Genomic DNA, 24,701 nt, shown 5'->3' on the forward strand with positions numbered 1-24,701 from the left:
AGAAGGCGGGGGGAGCCGTTCGGGCGACCAGCTCTCGGCCGACTGCCTACGGCCTCACCTCGGTTCATCCAGCTGCAATTATCTGCCACCGACTGCTACCAAGACCATGTTATCGTGAGTACGGAGTAGTGCTAAAGATTGTCTCTGGTTCTGGTTGATCTCTGCATTAGGCAATCTTCTCTAATCCTTTTTGACATATTTTTTCTTCAGATAGTGACAAAATGGCGATTTTGTGACCAACGAGACCCATCGCGCTGCTAAATCGATGAAGAAATGCCGGAAATCCAAGAATCACTCCATTGCTCTAAAGATGAGCCTTTCTCGCCCGCTTAGTATCCACCGGCTGCTTGATATACTCCATCCACTTTGCCGATAACCCCATTGCATCACGGTCCGACTTTCCACTAGTATACTGGCCAAAGAACTCCTTCTCCGCTCGATACGCTTTCATCTGCTCCTCCAACCACCCCGATAAAAGCCATGCGGTGTCATGTATTTTCTCCAGAGGCGCCAGATGCGATGTACCAGGTAGAACCTCCGCCTTTACTCTCCCCGCCACCACACCTCCACTACCCCCCAGCCCTGTCCCAGTGCGCTCCAGCTTATCCTTTCTCCGTTCGGGGACATTGATATGGCTCTTTTCCCCAAAGACGAACAGAACCGATGGTCGAACATATTGTAGGAACTCGAATGCGATGCTGCACCACGGACACACGGCAACATACTCGGGATTGTTAGTTGTCAGTCCATTTGGTGTTGTTGCGAGGTCGGGGCCAAGAAGACGCTCCGTTGGGTCATCGTTCCCAGCTTGTGGGGTGGCGTTGAAGCGAAGATACGTCCATGCTTCTTGCGCTTTGGTTGTGGCAAGTGTGACTGCGTCGGAGGATGCGTTGGGATAGAGCGCAGTTGGGGTAGGTCGGAGTCCGTATTGGAGATATTGGTTTACTGCTCTTGGGTCCCAGTTGCGCCAGAATGGATTACTCCGGATGAAAGTCGTCGCGGCTTCCCTCGAGGGCCAGAGATCGGGACGAGAACTGGCCCAGAGGGCGGGACTTCTTCCGCCAGCTTTGCTAGGACTTTCGACTTGGACCATTGGCTCTAGGAAGATGAGGCTGTGGAATAGACGCGGATGCATGACGGAAAGATGCACGCTGGTATCTTGGTCAGTATTATGTGCAAGCTATACTCTTGCATGGGAGGTGTTGGGGTACACACAACGTAGCGCAGCTAAAACTATGCGCTATACCCACGATCGGAGGCTTGATCTGATCTCTAAAATGGTTTACCATATGCAAGAGATCCCTCGAATGATCAAACCAGTTCGCTATAGCCATATGAGCACATCTCAGTGGAAAAAAAGATGCACAATAACTCACGATCATCACCAAGAACATCCTCATTCACCACACCACTAGCACCCTGATTGACACAATCTGCGAACCAAATCCCCTTGATCTTGACACCTTTCAACGCTACAAGCTCATTCCAGATCGGCTCATAGCACTCCTACCACACACATCTCACGTCAGCAAACCTATACTACACCCTCCCCTCCACCTCAATATACCCATCAACCCACCTTAGGAATCCCATTCGCATGCCCAGCAATAATCGTAACACCATCAGAAGCAGGCTCAGAATCATCAAGCGGAACGTACTCCTTCACCGCCAACTGCAACGGAGGACTATCCGTCCTAACCGCATGATGATATTCCCTAACCGACTGACACGGAATAACATGCTCTATGACTCTGAACTGAGAAGATGACATGATAACAGCCTTTCCCATGCAGTTACAAAAAGAGGTAAAAGTTGAACAATGTGAATAAGCACGAAATCTCACCCCGGGGGGTGTCTGGGGTTTAACTACTAATAACCCCCCTAGAACAAACTAAACTGCCTAGTGCGGTATTAGTACTTACTTAGTTGTCAGGTATAGTATAGGGTTCGGGCTCGGGCTCGGCTCACCTCAGCCCAGCCCAGCCTCGTATTCCTTTCCCCATGACATGTGCTTGCTATACCATCCCAAGTCCATTTTCTTACTTCCTCAGTGGTGACAAGATGAGCTCCCAGCGTTACATACCCCCCAAGTCATGGGAGAATCTTAGCATTTTATTTCGTCCTCAGTTTGCCAGCTACAGCTGGGCGATGATTAGTATTCCTTGTATGTATGGCAACGGAAATGCGCGTGTCGGGTTCGGGGGCAGTCTGAATTAGTATTTATAGTGGTTCGTGATGCTCATGTGTGCGCTTCTCCACTGCCTTCTTCTGGGTAGGTTGGTAGGTAGGTAGGAGGTTTGGTGGGGAGGAGGGAGTTATCTGGTTTTTGAGTAGAAGTCTTTTGGAAGAAGAGGGGATTAGTCAAAGAGTACATAGTGAGATGATTGAGTTGGATTCATGATTGGTGGGTTAGCTGTTGCGGACATAGTTATTATGTTCTATTAGAGACAGGTAAATTGAAGTGAGTTTAGGAGAGATGGAATGTACGAAAGCACTACATAGCATGAATCAGTTGCAACAAGTTGTATGTATCCTTGACCTAGTTCACCCTCATTAGCAATCTATCACACAATCCTCCAAATATCACACCTCCCAAATCAAAGTAACAATCAGATACGTGCAAAATCCATCTACTATACCTCGCCAAACAAATCCACGGTGCCTGCACCTTTTGCCATCCAGAATCAACCAAGCAATGCTCAACACGCTGTAATATCCAAAACACAAACCATGTAAATGGGAAATAACCAACAAAAGGAGAGTCATGACATGCATCATCATCATCCAAAAAGACAAATAAGACAAAACGCCACCAAGCTTCACAATGCAGTTAGTCATCATCATAAGATCAAATGGAGCACATAGTCCAAGAGAAGAAAATGGAACATGTGCACCGTCAACAACACTGTCCTCCCTTTCGCTTTGGTCCCTCCACAATATCTTCGATATCGTCACCCACGCTGCTAGGCGGAAACCCCAGCCAACTGCGACGTTTATCCCCATACCCCAGACGGAAACTTCCATTCCCGTCAATATTCCCAGGGGTCAGAGACGTCATCCCCTCGAAGACTGTCGATGACCGTTGCGACGAGCTCGTTCCCGCTTCACGCTTATTGCGCTGTTCGACCAGCTTCCGCGTAATGACGCGAAACACCTCCTCAATGCCCTCGCCGTCCTTGGCGCTGATCTCATGACAACAGTCCCACCCGATATCTTGCCCCCAAAACGCGCTGCTGCGCTTGCTATCGATGCCTGTGAGCGTACTGGATGAGTGTCCTCCCATCCCGGCCGTCGCGGGCGGCGTGGACGCCTGCGTCGGGTAGAGCTGCTCAGCGACGTAGGCGATAGTACGTTCGAAAGGGACTTTTCTGCGGGAGGGGTCGATGGTAACAATATCGGTTTTGGTGCCCACGACGTGAACCACAATAGGGTCGTCTTCGCCGAGATTCTTCTTCAATTCCGCCAGCCAGCCAGTCATTTCTTGGAAACTTTGCTCATCGGTGATATCGTAGCAGAGGAGGCAGGCGTTCGCGCCGCGGTAGTAGAGGCGAGAGATGCTGCGAAAACGTTCTTGGCCGGCGGTGTCCCAGATCTGAAGTCGGACAATAGTGTCGGAGGCGCTGTCGAGGACGCGTTTGGTCACGAAGGAGGCGCCCACGGTGGAGGCGGTAGCGGAGGGGTTGAAGTCATTCTTGACGTAGCGGTCGACGAGGGAGGTTTTGCCTACGCCTGGGAAAAGTTAGTCCGGTGGAGACGGGGCGAGAGCGAGGGAAGTGACCTTGGGCGCCGAGGACAACGATCTTAGCCTCGAGGGAGGAGCTCATGGCGGGGTAGAGGCTAAGGCGGGGTACCCGGAAAGCTGGATTTGCATGATCCAGCGGGCAACTCGGGATGAAGTCGGGGAGGAGAGGGGGTAACAAAGAAATACAATACAGAGAAAAGCAAGAAGGAGCAATCGGGGTGGGGATAAGAACAGGGAGAGAAAGGGAGAAGAGAGTACAGGGCGTGAGAGAGACGGCGAGGAGAGAGATGAAAGGAGGGAAGAAAGGAAAAGAGGAAGAAAGGGAGGCGCGGGAAGAAAGAGGCTCAAAGACACAGCAGCATTGGATTCAGGGCAGTGCTCCGATCAGCCGATCACTCACGAACCGCTGTGCGATCAGGTGTTCGTCAGATGGCCAGGATCTCTGGAAATGGTGAAGCTGGATGGATGGATGGAAGAGAGAGGATGAAGGATACGATGAATCATTCCTTCGCCCTGGACAAGCGAGCACCCTTCGGCCCCTTGCTTACGTCCTGACTGGCCCCATGGTTTCAGCCACGGGCGCGCCGTCGAACGAACCGAGATGAGATACTTCAGCCTACTTCGTATGTTTGGTTCTTAACGGCCAATCCCCACCAACCCGGCTGACAGGTGGTCGTGGTGGTGGCTGGGGTATGTTTGGATGACGATCGGGGCGCGACCGCATCATGTTCCCGACCGACATGCGTCATTTCTGTTGCAGCGATCGCATTTCCGATCCCCTTCAGCCTCAGGTCCCAAGGGTCTGGATCATGGCCGGGCACAGGCCGCTGGACGGTACCTACCAGAGCCCTGATAGTGGACGATGGTAGTGCATCTACCTAGCGATCTAACGATCTAGTGCTGGCCTAGCGATCAGCGACCGGTGTGTGCTCTCGGACCACCCGCCGTGATGTCGGCCACACGGACCTCGACAATGGTGCCAACGCCTCGTGCAATTGATTACTCCACTACGCATGTCCTGCCAGGATGAAAGAAGAAACATTGGAGACGATCAGAAGTGTCATAATCTATCGAATCTCGGGGTATCAACCGCTCTAGCACGGTGATCGGCAAATATACACAAAACTCGCCTCAAGGCAAGACAGACAAACAATCGAGGCCGGACCCCTTTTCGGGGAGGCACTCGGGGGTAGTCGCGTGAAAGACACAAAAACACACAAAAAACCAAGGGGGGAATCTATCTAGCCAGCAGCTGCGCCCCATGAGGGCAGCCAACAACAATGATGCTGGTATCGAGCTCATGCAACTCCGGCCGATCGGCATGGCTCCAGTCCATATATCGACAGAGAGGAGGAAATGGAGGCGGAAATTAGAAGTAAGGAAGAGAGAAAAGCCAGGGCTGGGTCCTAGCCATCACGGCTCGCGGCCCCAATGCATGCAACCACGTATATATATCCCGTTTTGTTTTCATGATCAGTCATCAATATCAGCTTACTCCGACTCCTCGCGGGCGCTGTTGTTGCCCGAGATTTCGGCGGCGGCGCCCTTCTCCTCGTCACTCGAGGCCCCAAAGCCATACTCGGCGGCCCGCTGCTCAACCTCGTCGTCGGTCAGCTTGGGCAAGTCGGCCGCAGCCTTCACGTAGCTGATGTTCTCCGTGTAGCCCTTGGCGAAGATGATGTCGATCTCTTCCAAACTGCGGTTGGCGGTCTCGGGGTAGAAGAAGTAGATGAAGGGGATGAAGAGGCCGTTAAGGACGGCGAAGAACAGGTAAGTACCCCAGCCAATGTGGGAGATCATGACCGGGGTGATCATGACAATGAGGAAGTTGAACAGCCAGTTGCTGCAGGTCGAGACGGCGTTGGCCTTGGCACGGGTCTTGATGGGAGACAGCTCGGCAGGGTACAACCAGGGCAGAGGCAGCCACGCAGCACCGAACGCGGCCATGTACAGGAACAGACCGAACACGGCTCCCTTGGCGGTCTGGGGGTTGTTGGGGATCAAGCACGCAAACGTGATGACCATGGCAATGCACTGGAGGAACGAACCACCCAGGAAGAGCTTGCGGCGACCGATCTTCTCAATGAAGAACCAGGAGAAGGTGGCGAAGATAGCATAGACAATCATGTTGACACCACCAATGACCAGGGAGAAGTTCTCGCTCTCGTGGAGGGACTCCTGCAGAAGCACCGGGAGATAGTAGATGACGGCGTTACAGCCACCCAATTGCTGGAAGATCTGAGACGAGGAACCGATCATCATACGACGGAAGTGCTGAGTGCGGCCACCAGTGAGAAGGTCACGGTATCCGACATCCTTGCCCGCGGCGTTGGAACTAAACCAATCTGTCAGTACTGCCAAATTCCAATCATTCTCGTAGGGCTGCTTCAATCACTCACGCTCTGATAGAGTCAATGACCAGCTGCTTCTGAAGCTGAGTCTCGTGGTCGTTGACTTCCCAGCCACCCAGGGCAGCAAGCACGTACTCTCCCTCCTGGATGCGATCCCGGGAGATCAGGTAACGGGGGGAGTCGGGGAGGAACCACATTCCAACGATGATGATCAAACCGAAGAAGATCTGGAAAGCGATGGGGAAACGCCACACCAGGTCCTTGTTACCGAAGTGGGCACCGTAGTCGATCCAGTAGGCGATCGCAGTACCAATGGCGATAATACCACCCTCGATACAGATCAACAGACCACGGTTGCTGGTCTTGGAGCACTCGGCCTGGTAGGTGGGGATGGTGGAGGTGTTCATTCCGTTGCCGATACCGGTAATGACACGGCCGATGAAGAACTGCAGAAGAGGAATGTGCTGAGCAAACGAGGTGACCTGGATGGTGACACCAATGATCATAACAATGGCACCGGAGAAGATCATCCAACGACGACCAGTCTTGTCACCGAAGAACAGCGCAAACATGGCGCCAAACAGACAACCTATGCGATATTAGGATTGATGCGCATCGCTTACGAGGGCTGTTTCCACGAACCTAACTCATAGACGGAGGTAACCAGGGCTTGCATGGTCGAATTGCCCTTGGTGGCAGTGAACAGGTCCTCGAAAGCCGTGTCACTGATAATACCGGACATGACACCCTCTGGGGAAAAACATTAGCATGTGAACATGGGACTAGGGTGATGCGGCCAGGTGTCCAGCGAGGGTACTCACGGTCATAACCGAACAGAAGGAAACCCATCGTGGCAATGGTGGAGATTGCCAGGGACAGTTTCCTGCCTGACAATCCGGCGTAGGTGGGCGCCATATTGAATGATTGATCCTAAGATGGTTGACTGATGACAGCAACGTAGGGATCAATTGAGGGATAAGAGAGATGAATCTCTAGAGCGATCGAACAGCAAAGTCGAGTCGCTCTCTTCTCCAAGGCACTCCTTTTTGTTGATGGTCTTGGTCGAAAGGAGAAGGAGGAATGTGACCGAGAGAAAAAAAAACAAGACTGGACCCAACGCGGAGAAGATGGGGGAGGAAGGGGGATTATCTACTTCTCGAAGACGACAGGCCTGTCGCTTGTGGCGAGCATGCATGTTGGCCAACAATCTCTTATCCCCCGAACTGACTGGAGGCGTCTCCACCAAGCTACCAGCGCCCATAGTGAGCCGTACCATTGTTTGTTTTGTGGAGCAGGGGACCGGATGCATCAATAACGCTGGGTTAAGCATCTTTTTGGCGCGGTCCCGTGGCCCACTGTGGGTGCGCTGGAGATGCAGTGAGCAATGACATCACGCAGCCCGCTAATGGGCCCGCCAAAAAAGGGAATTCCGATAAAATATAATTCGGAAAAACAAAAACATTCCAACCAGAAAAATAAAAATAATAAATAAAAGGGTTGAGAAAAAAAAAAGGGGGGGAGCCATACACAGTACATATTATCCCTCCACCATATTGCGCCCGATAGCCTAACAATCGGGTCGGCCCCTATCCTGTCTCATTGGTCAGCCCTTCCCTACCGATGGCGCTCTCCCCGGCCTCTCGCAACACCACTACCACCACTACCCTCGGTACCTCTAAGCCTCTGACGGTCTGACAACAGGTACTAACCAAATTTGCCCTTCAGCCTGCCGATTAGACTAATCCTTTTTGGCTTGCTCACCATCCTTCCCCCCCTCTCCTCCACCAACCCGAGGACACCGTGCAACTCCACTTTCTTGGTTCCCTGGGGGCATCCCACCTATGAGGAAGGACGTGCGCACGCCCTGGCCAATCGTTGTTGCGCCCGTCCGTCGTGGCGGAACCGGACCCAAACGTGGAGCTGACCGCACAGGGCTGACTTGCCCGTTTCGGGATTCTCAGTCCCAAGACAGCAACTCAAGCGAGGGGGTCTGGAAATCCCACGGGGAACTACACTCAGGCTGATTAATCACCTTGTCGGACTGCTAGCTTAACGAGCCCAGTCTGAATGCGGGCGCCATTGTGCTTCCAAGATTTCAGCCGCCGATGTCCACCTTTGCCGCCCCGTGATCAGGGACAATACGGGGCCGTCCACCAACTTCTTCAGAAACGCAGCATATCTCAACCCATCCCTTCCGTCCCGGGCCTTTCGAGACACGGCTTGAATGCAACAAAATTCGGCCGTCGCTCGGGAAGCCGTTTCCGTTGCGTTTCCCGAGTGCGCCTAGCGTCATCCTGCAAGGCGAGACAAATAATGCGCCAATGGAAATATGAAGTTAATAATGATATCCACGATAATGCGAATAAGGTCTGGCTAAAAGGGGTCTAGGCCGGAGGGGAAAGGTAGGGTATGCTCCTCCTCCAGTGTGCTGTTGGTGGGAGGCCTTGGATGCTGATTCGGCGCCATCCCACGATGTCGGCTGGGATTCCCCACCCCGCACCGTCTCTGGCCGCGCCGGCGTCTCCAGGTCCCCATTTTTCCCCTCCTATATTGTGGTCTAATATCACCTTTCTCCGCGTCCCCATCTCGTTAGCCTAAAGGAAATTAGCTTCTTTGGTGCACTCTTTTCTCGAGTTGTTCTCTTTTTTTTCCCTTTTCGTCGGCATGATCTCTCTTTCCTCCTTCCAATTCCGACCACCAGCGATATCCGCCGATTGCTGGCATTCCGCGGCTTATCCAATGAATTCCGATGCATCTCCACCGTAGGCCGGAAAAAGAATTAGATCGGGCAGTCCGCTTGTCCATCCTAAAGATCCGACAACCGCAGAGTGATCTGATTAGCCACGCTCCCTGTATATGGCCCATCCTTCGTTTCCTGTGCGCGATGAGACAGCCAAGCAGGCAGCGGAGTTCGCAGCATGAGTAGCTAGTACATAGTACATAATATTATCCTCCATATACGTCCTGCAAGGTAGGTGCGACACAGCATGGTTCCACCGGGCTAAATGGATCTAGATAATCTCCCATGCAAACTCTGACGCTGACAGCCAACCCCCCAGCCGAGTTGCCTGCGTCTGTAGCTCGTAGGGATTATGCACCCAGGATCTTAGTTGGCATTTGTTCCCCCCCTCCCATGGGCGGAGCTGAACGTGCCTGTCAAGATCATGGCGAATCCTTCTCCCCGGAACCCTGCACTATCCCCGTTTCTCGACTGCTACGTCAATGGCGTTTTTGAACCCGCACTGACCGCACCAAGCGGACGCCAAGGCGACAAGCCAGAGAAGAAATACCGAAGCTCATCGTATTAGGCCTTGGTATCAACCAAGAGTCGACCAAGAGTCGACCAGTCTTTCTCGGCAAGAAACGGGGTGGGGGAATCGCATGTGGGGAAGACCCAGCTTTTCGAGGAGATCGAGTGGATGCAGTCGGGGGCCTAAAACAACGCGCGCCGACCGAAAATCGTCATCTTGCTTGCCGGCACGGGCGTTCCATTGGGCGACGAGATTGCCGGCTGATTGTTCCTGTGTCTGAACCAACCGACGACCAGCAACACAATCTGACTTCTGCCCCTCCAGACTCCATCGCGCACATGGCCCCATTAGTCCTATCTCTCGTCGGTGAAATTAATTTCCCCTACGAGGGACTGTACGAGGCATGTCTCGCGCTTCCGGAACACGACGGATTGGCCTGCAGCGAATTACCGGGGCGGAAAAAAGCAGCGTCGGACCCACTCGAGCAGTTGAACTGCTTGGGAGCTGCTGGTCGGGTCGAATAGCGACGATGATAATTTTCCTGGCCCGGCGCGAACAGACCGGCCGGGTAAAAGAAGCGAGCGAGGGCACGAGGCAGCGACCGAGAACCGACCGACACATGATAATGACGATGCATCATGCGGTAGCACTCATCTGAGCGTATCTCAGGATGCGCTACCCGCGGGCTAACCCGCCATGATGACATCGAGACTGCTGGTGCCGCATCAGGTATCTACCTATTGAGGGAAGAGGTCGATTAGCTGCAGGCATCACGGCGTAGTGCCTACCTCCAGTGGACGGAAGGCACGAGGATTTCTCGGAACCAAGTGGGTGCATTGGTAGTCTACGCACAAACATCCAACGGAGGGTTGCGGTCATCGTGGACGGTGTAGTATAATAATCCTCGGTTTCTATCCGACCACGTTTCGCAAGAGGTTAGGCTGAAAATATTTCGACGCAGACGGCCCGATTGTTGAGACCGATGGTTGATGGTCGGCCTTGGCTCTCAACACAAGTCGGGAACTTGTCGACGGAAAGTTGACGCTTCAGGAATCTGACCCGCCCGATGGGTGAAAAACTGAAAAAGCTGTGTTGTCCCGCCTTCACCGTATCACGTAATGAAGCCTTCCGTCATTGGAGGGAGGGGCCAGTGGGTGTTGCAACGTTGACAGGGCACTGCAATTTAGTAGGTAGTAGTACGTACAGAGAAAATAAAATTTTTCCCGAGACAGGCACAAACTGAAAGCTCTTCCTCAAAATGCTGCAGCTTGAGCTTGACAGCTGTGGGTGTTAGTCATCATCCGCACCAGAGCTTGGCAGTGTTGCGATCCAGTATGTGTCGGTGTGTTTATGTGTGACGGAGCTCCCAACCGAGAAAAATCGTCTCAGCCCAGCAAAAAGCAGGAGGGAAGGTCGGGCAGATTTATATTGTCTCGCGCACGAGCTTTAAGCCTCAGGGGCAGGGGGATCGGGAGGCCGATGCTTCTTATACAACAGCGGACTCGGGACCGGCGTGCCGAGTGTGAAAGGCCACCTCGGTCTGGATGCCCGGAGGTCTCGGAGGGTCGAGTCACGAGGACAGCAACGGGGAACTAGATAGAAACGTGGAAGCGAGAGAGAACTGCCAATAATAGCGGTCGAGCTGATCTAGATTACGTCTGGCTTCACCTGGGATCAGAACAAGGACTGGTCGCAGGACGCGATCCCGTTGTTGTTGTCGGACGCGATGCGGCGATAGCTAACCAGCCGCAGTTCTAGACCCCTTTGGAGCTTGGAGGGGTGAGCAGGCATAGGTAGCTCAAGGTGAGTCTAGACGACCGGCGTCAGCAGGGTCGCGCACTACAGGTGGCCACCTGTTCCTGACAAATTTTCACCTAGCTCAGTCTGCGTAGTGGTGTTCCTGGACTGTTGTCAACCCTTCGAGATTGTGGAACGAGCATCAAGTTCCAGTCTTTTGTGCTGAATCATCCACGTGTTTCCCGTGGGCGTAACCAAACCGTTGGCAGGCACGAGATTACATAATCCTCCATCCCCAGACCGTTAGACTTTGCTCGGTTTGCGGCATTTGGTTTGTTTGCATGACTCGGCATTGTTGCTTGGACAGCAAGCACAATTATGCGCTGTCTCGCCCTCATTTCTGGAGGCATTCTTGGACCGTTCGAAGACCGCCCGATGGTCACACTGCATCCATTCTCCGATGCATGCAGCCGCGGCCGGTACTTTTGATCTTCACTCCACCATTGGCATCCACAGATGATTATTTGCAGGCTAACCCGTGTCTTGTGTGACCACCAGCCGTCCTCCTTGCTTGGGATACTGAGTGAACTCAGTTGACCAATCCCTCTCATCGAATATATCAGCGCAGCACTCCGTACTCCGTAGGGATGCCATGATACCTACCTCGCAAGGAGTCAACATCTGCCCCTTCGGTTTCGTAATGCCAACCCTCTCTCTCATATTACGCCACAAGCCAGGACTCTCAGCCAGCCTCCATATGTGATGGATCAAATATCGCTGTTGGGATTGGCTGTCTTGTCAAACTTTATCTGTATCTGGTCGCGCCCGTCAACCTCCTTGCTTGGGTGTGTTTATAACAACGGAATGATCTGTCGGTAAATGGGGGGCTTATGCCGGTAGACGTTCAGGCGCAGCTGAACGGATAGCTAACAATGGAGCTCATTGAGGCCCAAGTTATGAGATCTATAGCGCTCAACCTTATTTCGGATTAATTGGTCTGTCTATGGTGTAGATCTAGGGGACTACTAAATATTAAGAGTACCCCATATACGCAGATCAGCCAATAATTGTAGTGTGGAGGAAAAAGCAAGCACGTTCGATCTCAACAGTTCACGTCTAGCCCCTAGCAGTGGCTTGCCTAAGGGGTCTAGACTAGGTAGGCAGCCGAGCTTGACACTCATTTCCCTATCAGTCGACAGGTGAAGACCTGTGGCGTGCTCGGCATTTGCTGAACTCAATCATACAAGTTGATTAGAGCGGGAATCGAGGGCCCTGAAGATGTTGGGTTATTATTCAAGCTCCGGGCTGCATTGAGACTGTACTGCCAGCCAGCAGCAGGGGGTGAGATATTAAACAAGGAGTGAGGGCTATTGGAATCCCAGCTGAGAATGTACATCGGTAGCATAGGGTCGTACTTCAACCTAGTATGGGTGGAGAGATATATATATCACCCGACGCGACACCTACACGATAGATTCTAGCTCCTAAACGTGCCAGCAGAACAGCGAGATGATCATATCCAAGAATATTTATATATATCTACGCGCTATTAGAACACAGTGCATGTATACGGGCAGTGAGTTTAAAGTTAATGGGCTGAATCTGTATTGTCTGGGCATTGTTCAGCGGACCCCTTGCTTTAGATGTCAGGCTGCTGACACCGTGTCTCTGCCGCAACGGTTTCTTGACCTGCTCCTTCATCCCGTTTTCCTTTACTTCTTGATCACTCAATACACTACATTTGAATCGCATCGGTGGACGCAGACCCAGCAGGACCCGAGGATGTTGGCATGGCGATGCTTGGGACTGTCGGGATGCCGAACCACTGACAGCGCAGGGCCTTAGGCACCCACCAGGCAGATTCACATGCGCGCCATGATGGCACCGCGACGATCCATCATCCAACCAAGCTATAACCATCCACCACGCGGTTAGACCTTTGCGACAGGAATCCAGCTCTGAGAAATCGCGCACATCCCATGAACAAATGACGTCGACAAGGCACGGGCCTACTGAACTACTGTACAGCACGGAGTCCTGACACCTGGGGTAATCTGGAGGAATCCCTGCTGGTGCCAGCCTCGCCTACACAGTACTCGAACCCATCGGCAGACTTACCCCAAGCTGTCGCGAATCCTGGCCGTCATATGATAGCTGGAAGATCCTAATGATGTGATATTACGATGGAGTGCACCAAATTCCTGGTTCCTCGCCGCAATCCTTCGGATAATGAAAACTCTGACTGGGTTTGGCCAAATGGACAGGCTAAGTTGCCGAGAACGTGGCTCGCAGTGCGACATGAACACAACCACAACCTCATTTCGTTCCACGCGAGAGTGCGATCATCGCTCGACCAATTAGCGCCCTCCCCCACGGGCCCCGATGTGACTCCAACCCCCCCACAGCCGCGTCAACCCGAAACCCGGAGACACCGCAGTCCGCAATCCGCAATCCGTCCATGTTCGAATGCTGGCCCGGCGGCACATGTTTGGGCCCTTGGGGGCCGGGGCTGATGGGTCCCTCGTCTCCATCTCCAGGCTCCAGCCGCCAGGCTGCTTAGTTGTCCAATGCCCACAAAACCAGGGCTGACCGGACCTACTCCGTCATCATCATCTGATCAAAATACCCGCCCGGTTATTGTCCCCCCCCGGATTATCTAAAATCTTTCCCCGGTTGCCGGTCCAATCCAGGGCCAGGATAAATGCTTTCCCCCACTGTATTGCTGGCTCCGTCTTTGATGCCGAGGGAGAAATCAGGACATACGATGCAAGAAATTGCTCAAGTCAGGATACTTTGTGGCAACTGACTTGGGAAAAAAAGACCGGTTTTGACTTGTGTGCGGATTTGTCGATGGTTGATGCAGCCCCATCTGGCTATGGGGACACTGGAATGCGGATTGGAGGAATCCACTCCCGGCTCACACGACCTATATTAGCCGCTTTATGGGAGGGGAGCTGAAACATGAAAAAGCAACGCTGGTGGCGGTCAAGCAGACCTTTGCCGTGGATTTACCGGTCCATCACTTGCTGGCTGTCTAGCGTAGTGGTTTATTTTCCCTTATCGTGGCCTCCATTTCTTGCTAATCAACAGGCAGAGAGCCACAGAAACAGTCCCAATACTTTCAATAGCTCCAAATCAATGATTGCGGAGAGAAAGCGAAACCCAGCCATGAGTTCATCCGACTGATCGCCGCACGCAAAGCCTGAAACGAGCATAGGGCTCGAGCCCATGTGGCGAAAACAATCGACATGCGAAAGCTCGTCAGCAGCACCATAGCCTAAAAGCCCCAACGTGTCTTCTTGACCACCTCGATGCGGTTCGGTGTATTGCGTTTCATATATACCGAATTTGGATGAGAAATCCACATTCTTGCATAGAGATAGTCTGTTGCGATTGGAAATGGTCCAACCATGATGCCTGACAATACTTTGTGAATTCCTTGATGGAGTGAACTGCTGTCGCAGTTATTCCCTATCATAAGGATTACGGTTGCTTTTGGACTTCCAAAGCATGCTTCCATGGTTTGCCGTCACTGCAAATCTTTTCAAGGTACATTGTCTCGCAGCAACAGATATGCATCATGCTTGCTTCGTGCATCGCAAGCACTGAGCATCGCTCATAACACTAATATCCAACAAGAGCATCAGCGCAGGAACTGGTCGACCACATACTATGCTCTGGACTCTCCTAGTCGATCGAGCATGGACAGAAAATATCGCAAAGTCAAGGGGAGAGCTGAACGTAAATCCATCATTTTTTCTGACAACCAGCAAGAAGAACCGAATCATTTGTCTCCATGGCTTTCTCTCCAAGCGCAACAACACGACCGAAGGCAACCCGCAATGCCTCACATCGAAGACAAGCCCATCGACTCAAGGGAACAACTGCTGGAGTTGATGATAGGATTCACCTCTGCTATTGACTGCTCCAAACAACTAGAGTTATCCTCGTACTGCGCCCACATCTGGACCTCGATCAGGAACAACTGTATTCTCTATCTTCAATTCCTCAAAATGCCATCCCCGGCTAGCCCAGCGCAGCATCTTATCACACAGTCCGTGTTTTATACGACAGGTACCCATTGACTTAACTGGATCCATCAGTAACCCCATGGCACCAGCTCAATCCGTTCCGATCAACCACCATATCATTGCTCGATGCCATCCTACTGCCCGTCAATAAGCAAAGCTTGACCATCAATCTTGCTACAAATCGTCGATTGAAAGAATTTTGGAATAGTTCCTGATTCGATTCACCTAAGTAGATTGCATCCAAAAGATAGCGAGGTAGGAAATGTAGAAACCCATATAAAGAAACAATAGATAAGCAACAACACCACCATGACATGAGGTTAAGCAATGCTACATCGATGCCAAGTTGACAAGAGAAATTTAGGTTACCTTGGCAAAGCCAATTGTTTAGGCTCAACCATGTTTCTTGGATACTATGAGCCAAGGTCTTGGTATAAACAAAATGGAGTATGATCCTCATGCTATGTTTCAGGATGTTATATGATCAGGGATGAAGAAGTGAAGAGGCCGAGTCTGGAATCGGTATATCGAGAAGAGAGGTTCGGACAGATTCTCCATTTCTGCTCTGATAGGAGCCATGGGCGAGAGAACTATATTCATGGCGTCTTTTGAATTGGACATGGCTTCCCAATATCTTTCCAGATTCACTCTGCAAGTACTTCTAATATACTGTGCTTTCTATGCCACTATACATCCGAACTTGCTTGAACTCCCCTTCGCAAGCACTGAGGCCCTATGCTAAATAATTGTCGTTTCTCATTGTAATCACCTATTTAGTCTTAGATCCTGCTCTGCTTCACTACAGACAAGCATCACACCTGTTTCATTGTGTATACCACCTCTTCCTGAGCGACATGGGTTCTTTGCAATATCACCATCCTCATCATCACCTACATCCTTCTATTGTCCCAACTCTCTTTACGTTTTCTGGATTACCACACCAGAGGGTTACTGCACCACTACGTTATTCACAACCGCAATGTACCGTAGCCATTTATGCTTTTCTATTAACATGGCCAACCCATAACCAAGACCCCCGATAATTCTCCTGGAAAAAATAAGAATTCTCGCTTTCTAGAACCATGCCCAATTCTTAAGAATCTCCATACTTCACTTCTACTCTACCCTGGTTACCTTGATAAATTGATACACTGCAACTTCGGGAAGAATATAGTACTTCACTTGATAACTGGGACGGAGACTTTCACGAAGAAGAGAATATCAATCGTGCTTGATACCATGTAAATATGTACAAAGGTGGACAGGAGTCCATGTTGGGCAATTGGTTCATTTCACTAGTAGTTGGTTTATATAGATGACATGGCTTTGATGTTGATGCAGGAATTAGTTCCACGGTGTTAGGTCGATAAATGATGGTTTAATGATTATCTCTTTTCTACACATGCTAAAACCTACCGATCTTTGAAGTGGTCATCCAGAAGATGTTCTCAGTATGTTGATGTTATTATTCCTGTTAGATCGTATCCTCCATAAAGAATGATCCTTAGCAAAGAGAATACACATCTATACAGGAAAGATACTACGATTTTTTGATTGAAGGCAGATATACACATAGTACAATACCCAGTTATGAATATAATCTCACCGATGGTACGCATACTGTAATGAAGTATATCCAGCAGTTATACCTATTCACTGTAACTCTAGAAGATGAGTGCTTAATTTATTCTAGTACAATACTGCATTACATTTCCCCGATCTCATGGTCATATAACTACTTATACGGTGTACCACTTGGGTACAAGTGGAAGCGCGTCACTACTGTGCGCTTCGTGCTTTAGAAGAATTTATGATGAGTCCTTGGCTGATTTGTCGATGGAAACGTATGTTTAGTTTGTGACATTGTCTGTTGAGGAAAATTCCGTATATCGGATTGCGTTGTAGATTATCTACTCCGTCGTCTGATAAATAAAGCTTGCATCGTTCAAGCTCCCCGGTAGGAGGGTGATTAAATTTGTAGGATTATTTATGTATGTGAAGACCACATTAGATCGCTTGGACTACAGAATAAATTTAGTACCTCTGCTGGCTAAATCTAGCATTGCGCTTCCGATTTTATCTTCTATTAACATTCCAGTAAAATTTGGTACCTCATCCAGAGCGATAGGAAAGATGATACCTCACAGATATCCTCTCCTGCTGAGCTGAAACCCCTATCATCAGCACAAAATCCAAGAATCACAGCATCCATCACCATATCAAACCATTCAAAGCATACAAGCCTTTCACGTCCCACCCGAATCCCTTGCCAAGTGCTGACCAACCCCGCCTATCCCACCTCAGCCACTAAAAAATCGTACGTATGCTCTGAGGGGTCGTCAACTGTATTACTTCAAACCCCGCAAATATCTGACCAGTCACCAGAGCCCTGCAGAATTACTCCGTCCGCCGCGGATGAGCAATGGACGAATCGATCGATCGGCAGCGATCAGGTGGGGATGGACCAGGGTCTGATTGATCACTTTTTGCCGTTGACTTCGCTTCCGACCTGTCTGATGGATCGGATCGAGTGCTTGGTAAGAACTTAATGCGTATTTTTGGAGTGGTGTTGATGTTTATGGTTTCGTCAGGCTGTTAGGCGGCCAGGCTGGGTTGGGTGTGATGAGTACGGGGGTATCGGTGTATGTTAAGAAGTGGCTGGAGTTTAACTTGAATCCTATGTTTATGAGGGGAGGTTTGTGATGAGATCTGTTCGGGTGGGGATACACTGAGGCAGAGTACTCTGTAGCTTCAGCAGAGCTCGACCATGACACACGGGGTAACCCATAAAGATGTTAGTTCAACATGATTCCGCATCTGTTTCCTCTATATAAGACCTTCGACTGCTATTTCGCATAACATGGCATCATAATCAAGTGATATTAACTATTCCATTAATCAACTGGTTAGTTTCAGTACTGCGGTAACGTAAGTTCCCGTAATAACCATGTAAAACAACGCAGCACAGCCCTGCTGACGGTGGATATTCAGGGTTCAGCCGGGAAAAGCCAGCTGGCCAGTCAGACTGTCCCGGTCGGTGGGACGTTTGAGATAGACTCGGTGGCGGTGGATCGTCTCCCGATTCGAGACGGCATGGGATCGCCTTGCTTGTCTGCCACCGTCAATGTCACCATGTCTGACAGCGCTGGTCGCAATAGCCTGCATTTAACTGGACGAGAGCAAGAGGATTCTCCTGTCAGTCGTGGATTATGTTTCTTCACGGAGAAACTAAGCACATCATTGCAATGGCCTAATGCATGTGTAGTATACTTGGACCCTGCCTATAATGTGATTGTCGCACGGAGCCCGACGGATTATTTTACTGGAGGGGCGATCGGCGGTGGATGGGAAAGGACAAAAAAGGGTTTTAGAACACACCCATATGATGTGAGGGGCCACTGACTCAGGGAAATTGTAGTTCTTTGTAGTTTGTGTTTGGTTTACATCTAAAACTCGAGGAGGTATGTGCTTTGACTGCGTTAGGATCGAAACTGGATGAGGCCGAGATTAATGCTCAATCCACCGACAAAGCTTGATCCTTCGCTTGAGTCTAGAAGCGACGGGGGGCTATTTATACCGACGTGTCTGAAACATGTTTTTCCCAGACTCCATAACAATCTCGCATTCTGACTCTGGCTGTAGGCTGCCATGTAATTTGTGCTGATACATACCGTATGCCCTGTAAGTACGCCTAGTATTTCGACTGTGATACCGTATGGGAGTAATCCCTGCTGATCCCGCCGGAAACCCACCAATCGGCGCCAAGCATTCGGGGGTGATAAGCCTCAGGCGGCGGCCGTCAGCGCAGCGACGCCCGCCGTTAATTATTTCCATTTTCTGTGTTTGGGACCTTCCTCCGTACCTGGTAACGAAGCCCGGTGTGTTAATTTGACCAACCAACCAACTAAACCCCTTCGTCGGATCTTTCTTCCCACGTTGCCTGTTTCTGTCTCTGTCTCCCTTTCGCTTCTCCCTCTTTCTCACACACTCGCTCGTCCTCTCTTTCTCCCTTCTCTCCCCCCCTTCCACTCCCAATTCGGTGTCTCAGCCTGGTCCCCGGCAGGCACGTTATGAAATGAGACTATCCTACCGGATTGGTGCGGCCGCACTTATCATCCTCGCCATCATCCTCATCAAACGCCACCTCGACCTCGTCCAGGATGATGCGCGCGTCCAGTCTGGCTGGAGCTTCAGCTCTTTCTCTGCTGAATCGGTTGCCGACACTAGCAGCAACAGCAACGGCAACGGCAACGTTAACATCAACAATGTGAACCCCGATAGTGCCACCGACCCCAACACCGACCGGGTATCAACTCCGAAGAGCTCGAAACCGAAACTCACTGGCAGCGACATGACCAACAGCAAAGACTCCGATTCAGTTTCGCGTCCGGTGTACGAAACCACCCCAATCATCGTCCCCAATGATCGCGTTATCGTTATGGCAAGATTATCCACCGAGGACACCAGCTGGGTGAGCACCGATTTGAACGAGTACGTCCACACCCACCATGCAAGCCCCCGACAAACATCCACTAACATAAGAACCCAGATGGCGCAACGTAATCTACACCGTCGACGACATCAACGCATCCCGTCACACCCCCAAGAACAAGGGCCGCGAAGCCCTCGCCTACCTCCAATACATCGTCGACCATTACCACGATCTCCCCAGCACCATCATCTTCATCCACAGCCACAAAGACGGCTGGCCCGGCGCCTGGCACACCGACACCATGGCCTACAGCAACGTGGATTCCATCCGTGCACTTCAAACCGACTTCGTCCAACGCAATGGCTACGTCAACCTTCGCTGCCAGCAGAGCCCCGGTTGTCCGGATGAGATTCGTCCGTTCCGTGACCCCCCGCAGTTTGGACGCACGACGGAGCGCGTCTACGCGCAGTCGTGGATCGAATTATTCAACAATACCGATGTACCGGAGGTGGTTGGTGTTGCGTGTTGTTCGCAATTTGCGGTGTCCAAGGAGCAGGTGCTCAAACGGCCGTTGGACCATTACCAGTGGTTTTACGATTGGGTGTTGAATACGGGGTTGTCGGATGATTTGGCCGCTCATGTGATGGAGTATAGTTGGCATATTATTTTTGGTCAGGAGGCAGTTTAGTGAGTCCCCCCCCCCCTGTCCCCTCTAGTTTTTCTTTCCCCTGAAATATGGCATGAATATCAAACTAACAAGAGAAACTCTAGCTGCCCCGACGCCTACCAATGCTACCAGGATGTCTACGGAAATCCTTATTTCTGGTGATTCTTCTGTACAGAATACCCCTTTTGTTCTACTCTTTTTTTCTTTTTCTTGTTTCTCTACCCTTCTATCTTGTAATCTCTTGCTCAATCTGGTTTTGCATCTGACGACTCACGTACGTAAACCTTGGTTGATCTGCTTTTCTTTTCTCCGGCTTCGAGGTGTTGACTGTACATGATTGGGAATTTGGTTAAAAGTCGTCATTGAGCAACAATATATACTTATGAAAGAAATTTATTCTATTTACCTTTTTTTGGGTACTGAGCTGATGCAGGGTTTAGATCATATACGGAAGGAATTTTGTAGTGGAGAAGGTCATATGTCAACTGTGATGTGATATTCATGAAACTTGACTGCATGATATGATTAACTAGCTAGCCACTTCACTGTATTCCCATCTACGTATATGCATTTCCAACCCATTACACATTACTCTTAACCCAACCCATCCATCCATTCAACCAATTCAACCCCGATCACCAAGCCAACCTACTCAACACACCCCCCGGCCACCTCCTCACTCCAGCCTTCCTCAGCTCATCCAAGACCAAAATCCCCAACCCAAAAGCAGCCGGCAGAAAATAATGCTCTACAGGAACACTACTCGTGCCCAATACACGCTGCAACGGCGGGATATATAACCAGAAGACTGCCATCCCAAGGGCAAACAAGATCGCGGGAAAAAGGAGCAAGTTCTGAGTGTGTTTGTTGAAGGCGGGCGGGTGCGAGAAGATGGATAAATGTCGGGTGCGGATGGCCATTAGGTTGAACCATTGCCTAGAGAAGATTAGTATGGGGGTGGGGATGTTTGAGTTTGTTCGTTTGAAGGGGAAAGGATGGGAAGGGAGGAGGGGGGATTACATGACGACAAGATTGATAAAGTAAACGGAGCTTGCTTCGTTGAGACGGGCAGTGAGCCACTCCGGGTCGATGTTATCTGGGTTGGCGCCGAATTTGAACCATAGGGCGGAAAAGGGGATCCCGTTGCGTTCGAGGTACCAGAAGGCCATGGCGAAAGAGGTGGCGGTTTCGATGAGGCCGAGGACGCCGTAGGCGTGCAGGATGAGTTTCCAGTTTACGAGGCGGTTGTGGTTCGGTTTGCGGGGTGGGCGGAGGAGGACGTCGGCTTCGGGGGCTTCGTAGGCGAAGACGGTGGCTGCGGCGCAGTCGGTGAAACAGCTGGAGGTGGTGTATGAGAGAGACGGGTTGAAGGGGGTGAGGAGGGTAGGGTTGGGTTGTGCTTACCAGATGATGATCATGAGGAAGGAGGATAGTACCTGGGGAAGGCCGAACACGACGCTGGTGAACACGGGCCAGAATTCGGAGAATGAGCCGGCTGGGAGGAGGTAGATGATGGTTTTCTTTAGGTTGTCGAAGACTACGCGGCCGTATTGTACCGCTTCGACGATGGCCGAGAACGATTCCATCAGTACCATGTCTGCTGCCTCGATGGCAATATCAGAGCCGCTTCCAAGGGCAATTCCAATGTCTGCTGCTTTGAGGGATGGGGCGTCGTTGACTCCGTCGCCTGTCATGCCGACGATTTCGTCGCGAGCGCGGAATTCACGGACAATGCGCAGCTTTTGCTCTGGAGTCGTTCGCCAGAAGACGATTTCCTGGTATTGGCAGAGCTGTTCCCATTGATAGTCGTTCAAGCTCATGAGTTCGGATCCGCTCAGGGTGATTGCAACGGAGCATGGAGTTCCAGGGGGCTTTTCGTCGTCGGAGTCTAGTCTTTGGAGACATGAGGCATCGTCAACTGGTCCCTGAGTGCTGACTATACCGCATTGCCGGGCAATGGCGACAGCAGTGAGCCCAAAATCACCAGTCACCTGTTGAAATGGTTAGGGGAAATTCTCGACTCCAGATGTGGGATCTAACCATGAAGATGCGGACTCCTGCGCGCCTCAGTGTCCTGACCACATCAGGAATCTCCTCTCTTGGGGGATCAACAATACCGACCAGGCCAACGAGGATTAGGCCGGTCTTTGCATGATTCATGGCCTCGGATTCGAACTCTCGAGATGAAGGAGGAAACATAATATCGGACGCTGGAATGACTTTCCGCGCAAGGAGAATCACGCGTTTGCCTTCACCGGACCATTGATCTTTGACGTTTTTGATATGAGCCAGTATCCGTCCATCCAGAGCTTGCACACTTCCGTCAGTGTCAACAGTCTGGGTGCATCGCTCGATCAGAAAGTCAGGTGCGCCCTTTATTGTGAGTAGACTGCAAAGCTTAGTATGGGAGCTATCAGAAGAGCGGGCCCAACTAACGTATCATTCAGCTTGAATTGTGCTGACTCTGCCGTGGACATTGCAAAGCTTAGCCCTCCGGATCCTGCCGGACTAAAAGTACGGATCATGAACTTATTCTTGCTGTTGAATGCCAGCTCGTATGTCTTTCGCCAGGCATGCCTCAGCTCGGCAACTGATCCAAGGCCTTCGGAAAATCTCAGGATAGCCTGATCGGTTGCATCACCATAGATCTCCCTCTCGTGAAGGGGCTGGCTCATAGAAGAGGCATCGAACTCGGCCGCATTGCAGAGACCAGCAATACCACGGAGCTGATGTATCCCGGTTCTCCTTCCCTTCACGACCATTTCGTCTCTGGCTAGGTCTGTGCTAAAGCAGGATGTTGAGAGGGCGCAGTCGGTCACAAACATCTTGTTCTATAGTAATAATCTTCATTAGAAAAGACATAGACCGGCCAACATGGGGCATACCATTGTTAGTGTCCCAGTTTTGTCAGAGCATATCACCGAAACAGCCCCCAACGTCTCAACAGTCTTCAAAGATTTGCACAAAATTTTGTTCTTGCTCATGAGGTTGGCGGTTATGGTTAGGTTGGCAGTCAAGGCGATCGGCAAGCCCTCTGGAATAAACGCGATTGCAACACTGACACAGTCGACGATCAATGTCGGTACGTTAATCCACCCAGGGTGGTCGACTCGAAGCCATGTAGCCCTGTAGAGGTCAGTAAGCGAGCATGGTGCCTTCGAAAACAGCATACCAGACAACGATCACGATGATAATCATCGCCAGCATGATCAGAACGATTAACAGGACAAATCGCAAGACCTCCTTCTCAAGGGTGCTTAGGCCTGTCTTCGGTTCGCTTGTTAGTTTGGCAATCCGACCAAAGACAGTTGAGTCTCCAGTGGAGACAACTACACCAATTGCACTTCCAGCGACGCAGTGAGTGCCTTGAAGCCCGATGCAGTGCGTTTCGAGATAGTTGTCATCCGTTGAATCCACAGTCCCATTGACAGGCAAGGACTCGCCTAAGGAACAATGAGCTCATGTCTGCGTGCTCTCTGGAAGAACATACCAGTCAGGATGGACCGATCAAAGGTCACGTCATTCGAGACCCCAACTAAGCGCACATCTGCAGGTAGCTTGTTTCCCGCTTTGAGATGAACCACGTCCCCGGGGACAATGTCCGGGGCGGAGACCACATTCAGAGAGCCGTTTCGGAGAACAAGACAGCTCTCAGGCAGCATGGCTGTAATAGAAGCCATAACCCTAGAGGATGACCAGTCCTGCCATGCATTGAAGGCCGCCTGGATGAAGAACACCGCGAGGAGGACAATGGCCAGGGCAAGATTTGCCGCAGCAGGAGGCTGTCCTAAGGGTTTCCACGAGATGAAGACGAGCACACAGCCAATCAATAGAATCGCCCCAAAGCCCTTGAAGAAATAGCCAAAGATCTGCCAAAACCAGTGGTGTGGTAGCGGAGACAGTGCGTTTTTGCCAAATTCCCGGACCCGTTGCTGGATCTGATCGCTCGATAGCCCTTGAGAGATGTCAACCCGCCATCGTTTCTGTACTTCTTCCGGGGATATTTTGTGCCAATTGAGGTTAGAAAGGTCTAGGAAGACATTTATTAGCAAAGATGCCTTGAGGTATGGGTTAGCAACTGAATGGAGTCGCTACCGGTTGCAACATTGTTCTTGGTCGTGGTGGCCTCAGCTCGTTCACGATCTCTCACTTCATCAATATCGAACGAACTATTCAAACTTGTGTCAGGACGCATAAATGGAGGTTGTTAATGATAGTAGTACTGACACGGTACGATAATGGATTGGCAAGGAAAGTGAGGGGTCAACGGTCGCTCTTCTCGCGCGACTGCGAGCAGAGCTATTTGATGCCGCCGAGATAGTGCGAGACAGTGGCGGGGGATCTCTTCTGGACTGCAGGCCTGTTTCTTCATCAACTGGCTGCCATCGGAGACGAGTTGCCTCTGCATTGGGCGCTCCAGTTGGCTTCTCATCCATGGTGAAGTCGGAAATCTTGCTGTTCCGCCGCTATGAGAAAGAAGCAGACGTCGC

The 24,701-nt window shown here is 51.1% G+C and overlaps 5 protein-coding genes across 5 annotated transcripts; 1 reads left to right on the plus strand and 4 right to left on the minus strand.

Annotated features, from left to right (window-relative positions):
* Nucleotides 1-154: 154 nt before the first annotated feature.
* BO94DRAFT_531894 (toxin biosynthesis protein) lies at nucleotides 155-1,825 on the minus strand. The gene is made up of 4 exons (XM_025611002.1): nucleotides 1,580-1,825; nucleotides 1,377-1,506; nucleotides 1,216-1,324; nucleotides 155-1,151 (listed from the first exon to the last, which is right to left on the minus strand). The coding sequence occupies exons 1-4, from the start codon at nucleotides 1,787-1,789 to the stop codon at nucleotides 305-307; spliced, it is 1,296 nt and encodes a 431-aa protein (XP_025470666.1). The 5' UTR covers nucleotides 1,790-1,825; the 3' UTR covers nucleotides 155-304.
* Nucleotides 1,826-2,556: 731 nt separating this feature from the next.
* Nucleotides 2,557-4,226, minus strand: BO94DRAFT_312661 (Rab family GTPase). Its single transcript, XM_025606839.1, has 2 exons — nucleotides 3,779-4,226; nucleotides 2,557-3,729 (listed from the first exon to the last, which is right to left on the minus strand). The coding sequence occupies exons 1-2, from the start codon at nucleotides 3,822-3,824 to the stop codon at nucleotides 2,897-2,899; spliced, it is 879 nt and encodes a 292-aa protein (XP_025470667.1). The 5' UTR covers nucleotides 3,825-4,226; the 3' UTR covers nucleotides 2,557-2,896.
* A 542-nt stretch (nucleotides 4,227-4,768) lies between these two features.
* On the minus strand, nucleotides 4,769-7,236 carry BO94DRAFT_531897 (putative MFS monosaccharide transporter). The gene is made up of 4 exons (XM_025611003.1): nucleotides 6,915-7,236; nucleotides 6,736-6,843; nucleotides 6,142-6,682; nucleotides 4,769-6,077 (listed from the first exon to the last, which is right to left on the minus strand). Exons 1-4 carry the CDS (start codon nucleotides 7,006-7,008, stop codon nucleotides 5,234-5,236), a joined length of 1,587 nt encoding a protein of 528 aa, XP_025470668.1. The 5' UTR covers nucleotides 7,009-7,236; the 3' UTR covers nucleotides 4,769-5,233.
* Nucleotides 7,237-18,962: 11,726 nt separating this feature from the next.
* Nucleotides 18,963-20,674, plus strand: BO94DRAFT_509862 (DUF3431 domain-containing protein). The gene is made up of 3 exons (XM_025609715.1): nucleotides 18,963-19,603; nucleotides 19,662-20,231; nucleotides 20,316-20,674. The coding sequence occupies exons 1-3, from the start codon at nucleotides 19,188-19,190 to the stop codon at nucleotides 20,371-20,373; spliced, it is 1,044 nt and encodes a 347-aa protein (XP_025470669.1). The 5' UTR covers nucleotides 18,963-19,187; the 3' UTR covers nucleotides 20,374-20,674.
* A 172-nt stretch (nucleotides 20,675-20,846) lies between these two features.
* On the minus strand, nucleotides 20,847-24,647 carry BO94DRAFT_553792 (cation-translocating P-type ATPase; the record flags this gene model as incomplete). The annotated part of the gene is made up of 10 exons (XM_025613677.1): nucleotides 20,847-21,147; nucleotides 21,232-21,549; nucleotides 21,616-22,202; nucleotides 22,252-22,600; nucleotides 22,648-23,042; nucleotides 23,097-23,337; nucleotides 23,384-23,654; nucleotides 23,702-24,241; nucleotides 24,307-24,380; nucleotides 24,439-24,647. 10 exons carry the CDS (start codon nucleotides 24,645-24,647, stop codon nucleotides 20,847-20,849), a joined length of 3,285 nt encoding a protein of 1,094 aa, XP_025470670.1.
* Nucleotides 24,648-24,701: the final 54 nt, after the last annotated feature.

Source organism: Aspergillus sclerotioniger (genome assembly GCF_003184525.1).
Source record: "Aspergillus sclerotioniger CBS 115572 chromosome Unknown BO94scaffold_5, whole genome shotgun sequence".
Taxonomy (NCBI): domain Eukaryota; kingdom Fungi; phylum Ascomycota; class Eurotiomycetes; order Eurotiales; family Aspergillaceae; genus Aspergillus; species Aspergillus sclerotioniger.

Coding starts and splice junctions, on each gene's coding strand:
- BO94DRAFT_531894 (XM_025611002.1), bottom strand. CDS start 1,789: ATGGGAAAGGCTGTTATCATGTCATCTTCTCAGTTCAGAGTCATAGAG. Junction 1,507..1,579: donor ATGCGAATGGGATTCCTAAG/GTGGGTTGATGG, acceptor TGTGTGTGGTAG/GAGTGCTATGAGCCGATCTG. Junction 1,325..1,376: donor GGATGTTCTTGGTGATGATC/GTGAGTTATTGT, acceptor ATATGGCTATAG/CGAACTGGTTTGATCATTCG.
- BO94DRAFT_312661 (XM_025606839.1), bottom strand. CDS start 3,824: ATGAGCTCCTCCCTCGAGGCTAAGATCGTTGTCCTCGGCGCCCAAG. Junction 3,730..3,778: donor CGTTGTCCTCGGCGCCCAAG/GTCACTTCCCTC, acceptor AACTTTTCCCAG/GCGTAGGCAAAACCTCCCTC.
- BO94DRAFT_531897 (XM_025611003.1), bottom strand. CDS start 7,008: ATGGCGCCCACCTACGCCGGATTGTCAGGCAGGAAACTGTCCCTGGCA. Junction 6,844..6,914: donor CCTTCTGTTCGGTTATGACC/GTGAGTACCCTC, acceptor GTTTTTCCCCAG/AGGGTGTCATGTCCGGTATT. Junction 6,683..6,735: donor TACCTCCGTCTATGAGTTAG/GTTCGTGGAAAC, acceptor AATATCGCATAG/GTTGTCTGTTTGGCGCCATG.
- BO94DRAFT_509862 (XM_025609715.1), top strand. CDS start 19,188: ATGAGACTATCCTACCGGATTGGTGCGGCCGCACTTATCATCCTCGCC. Junction 19,604..19,661: donor GTGAGCACCGATTTGAACGA/GTACGTCCACAC, acceptor ATAAGAACCCAG/ATGGCGCAACGTAATCTACA. Junction 20,232..20,315: donor TTTGGTCAGGAGGCAGTTTA/GTGAGTCCCCCC, acceptor GAGAAACTCTAG/CTGCCCCGACGCCTACCAAT.